This window comes from Dicentrarchus labrax, unplaced genomic scaffold (assembly GCF_905237075.1).
Source record: "Dicentrarchus labrax unplaced genomic scaffold, dlabrax2021, whole genome shotgun sequence".
In the NCBI taxonomy this organism is placed as follows: Eukaryota; Metazoa; Chordata; class Actinopteri; family Moronidae; genus Dicentrarchus; species Dicentrarchus labrax.
The window spans coordinates 4,466,138-4,479,175 of record NW_026136703.1 but is presented as its reverse complement, the minus strand read 5'-3'; the positions used below and the strand labels follow the sequence as shown (position 1 = coordinate 4,479,175).

General features: G+C 39.5%; 2 protein-coding genes across 3 annotated transcripts in view; both read left to right on the top strand.

Annotated features, from left to right (window-relative positions):
• The window catches only part of LOC127359611 (potassium channel subfamily K member 17-like), a 43,737-nt gene extending 32,206 nt beyond the window's left edge, over window positions 1-11,531 (top strand). Inside the window, exons 2-6 of the mRNA XM_051393569.1 lie at window positions 4,610-5,934; window positions 7,409-7,523; window positions 8,136-8,302; window positions 9,115-9,283; window positions 9,446-11,531. Coding sequence (XP_051249529.1) covers window positions 5,719-5,934; window positions 7,409-7,523; window positions 8,136-8,302; window positions 9,115-9,283; window positions 9,446-9,690 — 912 coding nt within the window. The 5' untranslated portion in view covers window positions 4,610-5,718 and the 3' untranslated portion in view covers window positions 9,691-11,531. The remainder of the gene's footprint in view (window positions 1-4,609; window positions 5,935-7,408; window positions 7,524-8,135; window positions 8,303-9,114; window positions 9,284-9,445) is intronic.
• LOC127359614 (potassium channel subfamily K member 16-like) lies at window positions 67-5,135 on the top strand. Of its 2 annotated transcripts, none has more exons than XM_051393581.1 (5): window positions 67-2,107; window positions 2,577-2,691; window positions 2,786-2,952; window positions 3,131-3,299; window positions 3,509-5,135. In XM_051393581.1, exons 1-5 carry the CDS (start codon window positions 1,895-1,897, stop codon window positions 3,715-3,717), a joined length of 873 nt encoding a protein of 290 aa, XP_051249541.1. In that variant the 5' UTR covers window positions 67-1,894; the 3' UTR covers window positions 3,718-5,135. The 2 variants fall into 2 exon arrangements, with proteins under 2 accessions (XP_051249541.1, XP_051249550.1); XM_051393590.1 differs by having other exon boundaries at window positions 3,131-3,295; window positions 3,509-3,719.
• Window positions 11,532-13,038: the final 1,507 nt, after the last annotated feature.

The window sequence follows — 13,038 nt, the reverse complement described above, 5'->3', positions numbered from 1 at the left end:
GAAACCTGTGAACATTGGAACAACCTGTTTGCATGGCTTTGCGTTGATTTGGTTGACACATGACAAGCAGCTGCACAATTTGCATCCAGGGAGACTTGCCTTGGAGAAAAAGCCTTCCTTGGTCAGGTTGTGTTATCTGTTATTCTTTCATGATATGGGTGTACTTAAAACTCTTTCTAATCAACAAAATACACACATAATACACAAACTACATAAATATTCCATTTCTACCTCAAACTAAATAGCAGTAGTAGCTTAGCTTAGAGAGCTATCATAGTGTTACCTTCAATAGTGGGAGTTTTATTTCAGCACAAACTCAGCAAAGTCTGAATTCTAATTTTGCTGATTTAATGATATTAAATTACATAGTTCATCAGTATTAACACAAAATGAAAACAGCCCTATCTACAGCCAGTGTTTGATTTGTCCGTTGTGGGCTACTGTAGGAACATGGTGGCTTCCATGAAAGACAATCTGCGGCAGCTGTAGATATAAATGACTTACTCTAAGAAGGTGATCATACACTAATGAAAACATACTTATGAATAATATATTCCATTTCTGACAATAGATCCTCCTAAATGTTACACACTGGACCTTTAAACAAAAAGTTCAACCAAAAAATGTAAGAAATGAAACTCTACCATCTATTTACATGTATGTATGCCTCTTAATCACTAAGAATTCAAAAATGTTTTATGGTTTTACAGACATGAGTGAGGTACTGCATGAAAGACCCACATCAGCACTTTCTGCACACCTAAGTAAAGTTGTTGCTAAAATATCCACATCACATTATGTAGCCATCGTAGAAATCCCACTGTTTACTATGTTCTTGCTGAACTTTTACTCTACCCCAAATGAGAGTTCTTTTCAGGCAGGGAAGCAGTGACTTTAGGACACAAATGTCTATAATTATAGCTGCAGTTTGGTGACATCTACTCTATACTGCATGCTTTTCTTACATCCTATACAAACACTGCAGCCGTAGCACTCCATTAGCTTCTCTCATGAGACTTCTTTCAACTCTTTGCTTTATGGCCCACGATCAAGTGGTGCTCTCTGCACCTCTCTAAAATGTCATCTCCTTCCCCTCCATCGGACCATAAACATGCTTGGCTCCTGAACGTGGGGAAAATGTCTGATGATTGTTCCAGCAGACTTCCACGGGTTAGAAAAGTTGAGCTTTTAGCCTGGTGAGATTTCAAAGTGTCCATACTTAATTTAAGTAAATTTATCTCCCACGACATGACTCAAGTTTTGGCACCAATTATTATTATTTCAACAGCAATTTCTGCAAAGTAAGTCAATTCAGGAATCAAAATAGTTTGTGGTTGAAATCCATTTTCTTGTTAAATTAGATCCCATATTGCAGAATGCTATTGAAAGGCTCTGGCATCAGCACTCCACAATTGTGGGTGCCTGAACAACCAACAGCAATCAGGTAAAATATTAACTTTTGTTCTGGTGACAAGATGCTGCCCCTGCTGCCTTATTAGTGGAAACAGTTGAAAGTCTGTGTGTGTGTGTCCAGATGTCACACTAATGGAGAGGAGGAGTTTGATCGTTACCTAAGCAACCCATAAATCAACACCCAGCATCTATAGTACTCTGACCAATCAGAAGCTGAGCATTGAGTCGAGATATTTTACCTTTGGATGATTATTCAGTCAGAGCTGTCACCCTAAGTTACTGCTTTACCAAACATCAACTTTTCTTGATTTTTGTCTCACTTTGGAGAACAGTCTGCAGTAATGGAAGCTGTCTTTGCGGAACTACTCATGAGATCTGCATGTTTCATCAACACTGATTGTTAGTCCTCCCTGAAGTGATTAACCTATTTTCTGAGTTTGAGCATCAGCGTGTGAGTCCATTCCGGTGCTGGAGGAGGTTGATGGCGAGGTTACAGTTGGTCCGGGTCAAAGTGAGCTGGACAGTGCTTTTGGTTCTGGCCCACTTCACATACCTGCTGGTTGGGGCCACCATCTTCCAGATACTGGAGCGAGAGGCTGAGAGCAACAACCGAAACCACTTCCAACTGGAGAAGTTGAATTTCTTGGCTAACTACACCTGCCTGGACGGGCCAGCCTTGGAGAAGTTTGTTCAGGTTTTCCTTCACTTTCTTCACAGTTCTTTGAGGAGTTAAAGTTTCATGAGTGCGATGGAGAGTTCTTGGTCTGGACTTTGTCATATCAGACCAAATAGGTCAGCTTCTGTTCATATTCAAAATGGTAATGGCTAAAACTCATGGTCTGTCAGTGATGATTGACAAAAGGCCTCTAGCTGTATACATGTTTTTAATGACTGAGTAAATATAATGATGGAAAGGGCTGAGTGAAATATACTGTCAAATACTGATTGACAGAGAAATTAGAAGATCAATTTTATGATGAGGTTAGGTACAGAGCAATAAATGCTATTACAGTTAACCTGACCTAATAAATCAATAAGTGTGTTGTCTGTGTGTATGATCTGAAATATTTACCCAAGTGATTAAAAAAGCATTAGTGAGGTAAATAGGTCAATTTCCTTGAGTGGGACCTTATTCTTGGATTTGAATCAGTTTGTGTTTGCAGGTGATTTTGGATGCCTGGGAAAAGGGAGTGAATCCCTCGGGCAACTCAACAAACCCCAGTAACTGGGATTTCTGCAGCTCCTTCTTTTTTGCAGGCACAGTAGTCACAACCATAGGTCAGCATCTTTACATACTGCATTAGCATTTTTTAAAACTTTGATAAAATAAGATATATGATAAGATGATGACAAGTCATGCTCTGGTTCACAGGCTACGGCAACCTCTCCCCCAGCACTGTGTCCGGTCAGGTGTTCTGTGTGTTCTATGCGCTGTGTGGGATCCCACTGAACCTGGCCTTCCTCAAACAGCTTGGGAAGTGCCTCACCATCCACCTGGGGCGACTGGAGAAGGGAATGGTCTCGGTAGTTCCGCACAAGGTGCTGACGTGTTAGCCAGGGAATTGTTGATTTTTGTTGACTGAAAATATCTGAGATATGTTTCTAGACAGATTTATGGTCAGTTTTGCTTTTATGATACACCAAGAAAAGGCAATTGCTACTTTGCCATGCCCAATACCTCTGAATCTCACCTAAGATTACTGTGTTTGTTTCCTAGCAAACAGTTGAGGCTCTGGCAGTGAGCTTGTTCCTCATCACTGGCAGCCTGCTGTTTTTGGTCATCCCTCCCCTGCTGTTCAGTTACGTGGAAGGCTGGACGTTTGGCGAGGGCTTCTATTTCGCCTTCATTACCCTTAGCACCATTGGTTTTGGAGATTATGTGGTGGGTGAGTAGAGCGAGCAAACAAGCACTAATGTGGTGGAAAGACCACAGCGGTAACCTGTGTTAGATAAAATGGCCTTTAATGCATTGAGACAATTACTGTGTTGTAATTTAAAATATCTAATGCATGTTTCATTAATGTGTTACATATCTACATAATGTCCCAGTGTTTCTGTCTGGGATAAACTAACAAGATAATGTGGATCCTTCTAGGGACTGACCCCGGCAAGCAGTACATCTCTCTGTACCGCAGCCTGGCAGGTATATGGATCATCTTTGCCCTGGCTTGGCTTGCTCTTATCCTCAACATGGGTGCCAGAATAATGGAGCATGCGATTGGCCTGACTCATCCGGGCTTTAAGAAACAAGAAGAAGAAGAGGACGTGTCATCCATTAAACTAGAAGACACGTCGAAGATCTGACAGTGGACAGTAGATGGGACTATCTAAATGTATATTCACTAGGTAGAATAGTGGGATTGTTTTGTGTACATATTATGATGCATAGTAAGAAAACAGATGTAGCAGCTTTTTATCAACTGTTTTTGTAAGATATTTGCCCCAGCATATTTATTCCTTCTTCAAATGCCTTACTTTATAATTATGTTGTGGAGAATTGGTTGAATATATTACACAGTAGGCTGGAAAAACATAACAGGTTTTTGTTTGACAATTCTACCTCAGTTAAGCCAAAGAGTCAGTACAGTAGCCAGGGCTTATTTATCAAACTCTCCAAGAATTACAACTACCAATTCTCTAAAGAGCCAACTGGAGAGTACAAAAGGTCTTCACTGAATGTGAGCAATAACACACATTTATAAAGTGACTTACTCCTACACTCAGTGTAGTAACAGAGTCACCTTTAAAAGCAACTGGAAAGGGATTAATCACATGTATGCTCTGAGTAGAAATAGTCCATTACAGACCAGGCCTTATTGTTTATTCTTTAAAAAGATCATTTGATTTTATTCTGCAAAACATGATTTACATTTTTTTTAAATTGTGAAATTCTTTTAATATCCCATCAGCTGTTAAAAATGGGAGGACATGATGGGAAAATGACTGAAATGGAAACAAAAAGAAGACCAAACTGCAGCAGGAATTGAATTGTGCTGCTATACAGAGTACATGAGAGAAAACACAATGAGCAGAATGTAGTGTCACAATAACAAAGGCAGACAAAGATGACGCATGGATGGCAAGTTCAATACTAGCTTTATTCATGTTTGCACAACAATTCAATTTTCAATTATTTTATTTGTATAGCGCCAATTCATAACAGAAGTTATCTCAGGACACTTTTCAAATAGAGCAGGTCTAGACCGAACTCTTTATAACATTATTTACAGAGACCAACAGTACCACCATGAGCAAGACCTTGGTGACGGGGGCAAGGAAAAACTGCCTGAAAAACAAGAAAAACACATGTAACAAAAATGTCACATCACATAGAATTGTACCCTAACACTATACTACCCTCTGAATTATATCATATTACTCCAAAAAACATATTATTCATCATGACCAATGATATGTTCTAGAGCTGTGTGTGCTCAGCCATCAAGGATCTACTCTATACCGAAATCTCTTATATCTTAAAAATGCTTCAAAGTGTAAAGTTATCTTTCCCATAAGTCCAAACTTACTTTCAGCAGTGATAAATACGGTCTCAATATGAAAACATTGATCTGTGTGTTTAATTGTATTGTCCGTAGTGCTTCAGGTAGGAATCCTGTAGTGTTTTTCCATCCTCACATTGCTGAACTATGAACTGTTTTTGTACTCTTGTTTACTGTTTATTGTATGTTACCCAACTGCATTATTAGAATGTTCTAATGTTACACGGTGTAAGTGTCTGTGTTTGTGTGATCATTTCCAGTCCACATCTGCGTTTGTGTACTGATTGTAAACTCTGGTGAATTGAGCATGGAGGGCTATCTTAAGCAAACCCATTAATCAAGGTGGTGATGTGAAGTGACCCGAGAGCATCCAGGACTGATTCCAGACAGGCAGCTTGAATACAGGAAGATGGCTATACCAGTCAGTATGAGATCTGTTGTGCTGAATAATTGAAACTGATATAGTCTGATATATAATGTGGAAGCTCTGTGTTTTGTGGACTAGTGGAGTGCACATACAAACTATTGCAGCTGATGTTGATGTGACCCCTGGCATGACAAGGCAGACTCAATGAGCTCACCTCCAAAATCTGACCTCCCACACTGACATTACTTACAGCCCAACCTCTGCTGGCGTCTCTCCCTGCTCTTATTCTATTCCTCTAGATTTGCATGACAGGCCATTGGAGTGATTGAAACAGTTCATTTGCCTGAAAGACGAGAAGCCAAGACTCAGTCCTTGTTGTCCTGCAGAGGTTGAGACGCTGAGCTAGCCTGGATCCAAAAGTTCTACCAGGGAGCCAAAATGGAAATAAAGGAGATGCTCAGCTTGGCGCGGGTGCCCTCCATCCTCATGCTCGGGTTGGTTTATGTGACCTACGTGCTGATCGGAGGGGTGGTCTTCTGGAAGTTGGAGGGAGAACTCGGACAGAAGGACATCAGTAGTTTACTGTTGCACAAAAAGGCCCTGCTTACGAAGTACACCTGTCTGAACCAAGAGGGCTTGGAGGCAGTGGCTCAGGTGAGACATGGAGACATGGGAAATGTTTTAAAACAGCAATACAAGCCATATGGTTAATGGACGATGGAACACATTTCCTTTTACCAGGGACATTCTAAACAGCAAATATGAGCTAATATCTGATATCTGATGGTACCATCATCTGCATTGTTGTTTGATATATGTCAGGCTGTGGGTTTAAGAGAGAGACCACTGAATTTTCATCTGGACCACAACCCTACTCCTTTTATACACACAAATCAGTGCTGTCCTCTGTTTTCACAAAATGTATTTCAGTACTCTTTCCAACTAGCATACAGTTGATACATTTTCACTGTTTCAATATTCCTTAGTGGCCAAGACAACCACTTTTGTTGAATAAAAATACGTTAGACTAATATTTTGCCACTACATGCTTGCTATTTTTTACCTTCACTTCCAATAACTCAAGTAATCAACTACAATAGTGGCACCATTAAGCAATACAAGAACAATAACCAAATCAGCCCTGTTTGAAATCTTGTTGTCGTGTTTATTTGGCAGCGAGACGACTTCATGCAAACACCAGCTTCCTTCAGCACCGCACATTGTACACTGCCTGTGTGTGTCTTGCCCTGACTTGATTATCACAGCAGCAAAGTTGTGCAATCTCCTTCTTCTTGGAAGAAGATCTTTGTTTTAGATTTTGAAATGAATTCTTTGGAAAAGCAGGTTATGTTATGTTGTTGTTATTGGCAGTGTGAAAAACACCAGCTTCTTGCTAAGTGATAGAGTTTGAGATTGCATTGTGTTGAAACTGACATGAATACATTTCCTGCCCTATAAAATTGGGCAACACTTACAGTAATAAACCAATTTGGGATTGAGAAGTATTGCATCATAACTGATAAACTTGAGGGTAATATATAAAGTATCTTCTGGACAAACTAAATAAAACTCCCCAAAAACTGTCTTTGTTAGTATTTCCACTGTCCCCACAATCACCAACGCTTGTATGCTCAAAATAAACCCTTAATTCACCGGGTTAGGTGTGAAAATAACAAGTGTGAAACAAGCTGCTATCTAAGCTAATCCCTGGGGACAAATGCACCCATCAAAGTACGTCCCCTAAAAGTGCTGGACAACATCAAGAAAATGATCCCTACAGAGACAAAAACAGCAGTTTCAGTCGCTCTCCTCAGTTGTATACAGTGGGACTCACACAGCCAGCCCGGCTTTGTAAACAAATCACAAAGTGGCTGCGATAGCAACACAGGCAAAGTGTGACGTCATTCTCTGCTCAGGACACCATGACTCCACTATATCTTTACAGAGCAAATAGTTTTCTGCTGAATTAATGTTTTAAATCTCATATATATATATATATATAACATGTAAAGACCTAAAAGGCCTCAAGATGTCCAGATCACCACGTACAGGAGTTACACAACTGTGAGTAATAAAGTCTGACCCAAGTCCATTTGTGCCCAGTTTCTAATTATTATCTGTGTTTCAGGTTGTTTACGATGCATCCAAGGCCGGCCTAAGTTTGAAGGGCAACTATACCACGGATGGCTTCTGGAAGTTCACCAGCTCATCTGTGTTTGCTGCCACTGTGGTCACAACTATAGGTTAGACATCACTGGATGAAACCCAGCAGATTTCTGTTCATGCCCCACAACAGTCCTATTCAACACAATACTATCAGGCTTTTAATCTGCTCAGTGACCTGAGTTGTAATGTTGTGTTGGAATAACTGAATCAGTACTTATCATTGTGTTCAAATATTCAATATATTGACCAATTTTAGAGCCCACAGATTACAACCATTATTGTATTCCTGTCAGTATGAATAAGCCTTTCATTTCATTTAATGTGGGAAATTACTATTTCATACAGAGATGTGTTTTTGAAGATTTCTGAGCAGTGGGTGAGCTTTTTTAAAATGAATTTCCCACTTTGCCAAAGCTACTCTTTAGTTTATTTAATTTTAGAGCTGCAACGATTAGTCCATTAATTGATTAGTTGTCGACTATTTTGATAATCAGTCTTTTTGAGTCATTTATTAAGGATGTCCAAATTCTCTGATTTCAGCTTCTCAAATGTGAATATTTTGTGGCTGTAATGAAGAATGAATTAAACTTATACTTATAAACTGATTGAACAATTGAATCAGAAAATAACAGTTCTTTCTCTCCTTCCAGCTCAGTGAGATGAGATACTAACAGCTTACAGTTTCACAGGTTATGGGAACATGAGTCCCAGCTCTACTGCTGGCCAGATCTTCTGCGTGTTCTTTGCTCTGTTTGGCATCCCGCTCAACTTGGTGGTGCTCAACAGGGTGGGCAAGTACATGCTTGTTATTGAGAGGAACATCTCTGACTTCATCGAGGGAAAGACCGGGCGAAGGGTGAGGAGATCTGTTAGTACTTAGTCTAATAATTAAGTACACTCCAGAGGGTTTTCAAGCAACAAAATTATTCTTTGGAACCCTAAAGTTAGTTAGTTTACAACTCAAAAACACATGTAAATAAATAAATACAATCAAAGACATTATACTGACCCTGAAGGCTAAAGCCTTAGCTTTACAGTCATTATGTACAGATCCTAAAAATATGTATTTTTACATTATGTATTATTATATAGACCCAAAAGTCCCAAACAAAAATGAATATACACAATAGTGTTCCTTCCTCCATTTTAAATATTGATACTTTTTTATCTGTTTAGTGTATTACACATTTTCATTTCCTTTTCAAAACTGTTCCACAAATGAACTAATTTAACTGTTAGACATTGTTGATTTGCATTTGTTCCAACCTTTGTTTTTCTAAACATGCAAATTATTCTTAGTTCATACTGGCGCACTTAGGAAGCATCTAATTTTTTCACTTTATACATTAATTGTGCCATTTGGAAGTCCACCAAATCTCTAAATCTGAGAGCATGTTAGTTTATAAATATGTATGTATAAGTATGTATGTATATGTATGTAAGTTGGTTCATGATAATAGGTATCTGCTCTGTTAACAATTCTCATGGCTATTTTCAGTAGTATAAAAGTTGCATTTGGAAACACTTGTTATTCCTGGCATATCTTCCCTTGGGGAAAAAATTGGTCCAGTATAGTTTTCCAAAAAGTGTTTTCTTTTTTGTAGACAGGAATGATTTGAGCCATTTAAGTTTTGTTGACTCACTTCTCCCTCCCACATCCCACTGCAGACGTGTACCCGCTTTTTTGTCCACCTGGTGTCCTACCTGTCAGGAGCAGTTCTCTTCTTTGTTGTGCCCATGATTGTGTTCCAACAGCATGAGGGCTGGACCTACTCCCAGGCCATCTACTTCTGCTTCATCACCCTCAGCACCATTGGCTTTGGAGACTTTGTGGCAGGTACAGCGCAGTTGTCATCTCCCCCATGAAACACACTGCAGGGCTGATTGTCACGTTGTGATCCTGAGTGACCATTTACTTTTACTTTTCATGTTTTTATTTGTTAGCTTTTTATCAACACAGTACACTTTGCTTTGTATTAACTGAATCTCTCCATTCCAGATAATAATCCGGACAGAGAATACCCAGATTGGTACAGCGTCCTCATGGCCTCGTGGATCTTCTTCGGCTTGGCCTGGCTGGCCCTGCTTATCAATCACTCCATGGACATCCTGGAGCGGCTCAACACCTACTGTAAACTGTGGTGGGGTGGACAGACGCAGGAGCCTGGCAGTGCAGAGGGAGACAACCCAGACACTCAGGTGGAGGAGGAAGATGAGATCAAGAAGCCTCCAGAAACTCAGTAATATACAAAATAAGGTGAAGATTTCAGTGAGGTTACCTAGTTGTAGAATAGTCTGTCTGTAGATCAAGATGTGGGCAACAGGCATAAATTGCAGAATATGGCTAAGCCATGGCAGTATGTGTGTGTGTGTGTGTGTGTGTGTGTGTGTGTGTGTGTGTGTGTGTGTGTGTGTGTGTGTGTGTGTGTGTGTGTGTGTGTGTGATAAGATGGTAAATGTTGAGAATCTGTGATGATTTAATTTGTGACAGAGCAATGGTTTGTCAGTTTTGATCCTTTTCTCATTAAAGGTCCAGTGTGTAACATTTAGAAGGATCTATTGGCCGAAAATAATAGTCATAGCTATGTTTTCATTAGTATGAAATATTAGGATATCATTATGTTTCTGTTACCTTAGAATGAGCCGTTTATATCTACAGAAGCTGAAGGGTGCCTTCAATGGAGTCGTTGAACCACCATGTTTCTACAGTAGCCCAGAAGGGACAGACTGTTTCCAAACACTGGCTCTAGTTAGGGGCATGTTTGGAAGGGGAGGATGAAACAGAGCTGCGACCTGTAACTATACCGCTTGATACCACTAAATCCTACACACTGGACCTTTACCAGACGTTAAAATATTGACTCATTTTTGTTGAGTCAGGTTTGTTTGTCTGACAGCAGGCAACATCCACATGCTGTTTGGTCTGTTAGCACTTTGTTTCCCAAACTGTAAACAAGTGCCTCTTCACTCCCGTTCCTATTTATCTACCTGGCTAAACAAAAGTCCTCTGAGATTAAAGTCTAGCGAGGAATACTGGATCAACACTTACTCTGCCTCATGGTGTCTGTCTGGGGGTTAGTGGTCTGTGGAAAACCCCACTGACTCACTGACTGAGCAACAGAATGACACCGGGTCATTTTCAACATTTGATGTCTACAATCAAAACCACAATCTATTAAAGATACATGTAAATAGTGTGATTTGTTTTTCATAATATAAGGACCTAAATTACACATTCTACTGCAATAATTACAATTAAGGCTTTTCAAAACATCTCTAAACATAACTGGTTGAAAATTTACATTCAAAAAGAAGAGAATCAACAAGAGAATCAGAACTTTAAGGGGACATTGGTGGTATATCTAAGTTTCTGAATAACTATAATGCAAGTTAAATGGGCAAAAAAAGAACATTCCACATTTAATTTTATTTCATTAAGTTTTAAAGTAATAGGACTTTTTTAAGTATTGTTCCAACACCAGTGGTCAACATACGAATAAATGCTAACAACAAATATCTAAATACACCAAATACTGGAAGCTTTCACTTTTGACTGAAATGAAAAAAACATTGAAACAAAGTGGAAAAATCAGGAACCAGAGCAATCCATGTGATTAAATGAAAGAAAATATTTGCTTTTAATTGTATGTAAATTCCTGTGAATTAGAACACTGTTCCAATCATGAATGTCTCCAGTATATTTATACGAATTTTCTTCATTTTTACAACTTATTTTATTTTATTTTAAACTGTTTTGTGTCTTGATTATTCTTGTTTTAGACAGATAATTTAGTAAAGCTTTGTGTCCACTAGATGGTGCCGCTGTACCAACACTGGGGATATGTACCATTAAAACCAGCCAATACATACTGTGCATATATAGCTCTGTACAGTGATGTAATCATATCAACTAACCATACTGATCATATCCTCACAATCAATATGTCTCCACACTTCAGAGAAGAATATTATGTGTCAGTCAAAAGGTTATGTAAACAAACCCAAACACATTCTAGAGAGCAATTTCTGTCATTTCTTGTCCCTTTTGCATCTCTAAATAAATGTGTACAGTCGTGATTTCACTATGTTTGTGCCTGGGTTTGTTTTGTTTTTGTTTTGTATTTTTGCTGTGTACTTTTCTTAACAATGGCCCACGCTAGAACAGAACAACACAGGACGCAGCAGCACACTGAAAGGCCCAAACGCCTCCTGAGGCTCATATATCACAGAGCGAGTCAGGCAGCTCTGAGGAGGAGTGAATGACAAAGACAGACGGCAAGCTGCAGGGACGAGGGAATGGAAAATAAGAAATAGCTGGAAATATGGATAGCGAGACGAGGAGAACGGAGTTGGTGAAAAGGGGCAGATGTTTGAGGGAATGTGCAAAATTCCAGACAGCAAAGGAAAGAAGACAGCAGCAAAGGGGATCTCTGCTTTTTGTGTGTGGATGGTGGGAAGTATGAAGGGGGAAACCGAGTGACAGTGACAGTTGTACAACAGAACGCCACATACCTGTTTGGCCACGGTTCAATGAGGACTCGGTATGTGTGAGATGATGGTGCCTCTCACTTTCTCTGTCTGATCGACTACTTGTTTATCCTGCATACTGTCCACAGTGAGACAAGGCCCCGAAATTGAGGTGGCGACCATGTGTGCATTGGATTTTGGCCCTATCATCATCTATCTTTATTTGATTTACCTGATGAATATTGTCTCAAAGTACCAGTGCAGACGTAGTTCAAATCCAACTGCAATTATTATACATTACCATCTTTGTTGGGCTGCCCTAAATTACTGTTTTGTTCATTCCCATACTGGTACCCAGCGGAAGTCTGGGAGAGCTTGTAACTTGTGTTCAATGGAAACTTTCAGTGGCAATGCAGAAAGCAGTGTGACACTTAGAGTATGTAGTGTAAGAGTGAGTAAATGTAAGGTGTCAGTGGGCGCATAAGCAGCCACCTGGGTTTATTTGCAGTCTTGTGTAGTAGAAAGCATTGACGTCTTCATTATTTAACCATGAGCATGATCTTTTACTTAATTTGAACACATTATTTTAACTGCCTGACCTGACAATATTCTATATTTTTAATTTGGTGAACAAATTCCAGTGAACGGATTCTACCAGCTCCCACTGTTGACTAAAAAAAGATGAAACTCACATCAGTGAGCTACACGTTACACTGTGTGACATGTTTTTTTTTTATTATCATGAACACACACTTTATATTGACTCAGCCGTACACCACGCTGTAAATTCTCATTAGCACGTGCAATGTGTATTAATCCACAGCTGAAAAATAGTCCCCAACAAATTGCACAATTTCCTCCAGAATTTGGTGAAAACTACAGTGCCCAGGAAACTAAAAATGAAGCTAAATGTTTTCTGATTTACATGTTCAGTATTAACATACTATACAGGCTTTGGTGGTGATTGCCACAGACACGCTACAGAAGTCAGAGAGAGACAGACTAATGCAATATTGGTTTTGGTCCTTCCATAGCATCCAAGTGGCCTTTAGGGTGCCCTTCCAGTGGATATAGTACGCTATAGTGCCCTCTAGGGTGCTAATCCTAACAATAAGCTGTAGGGCT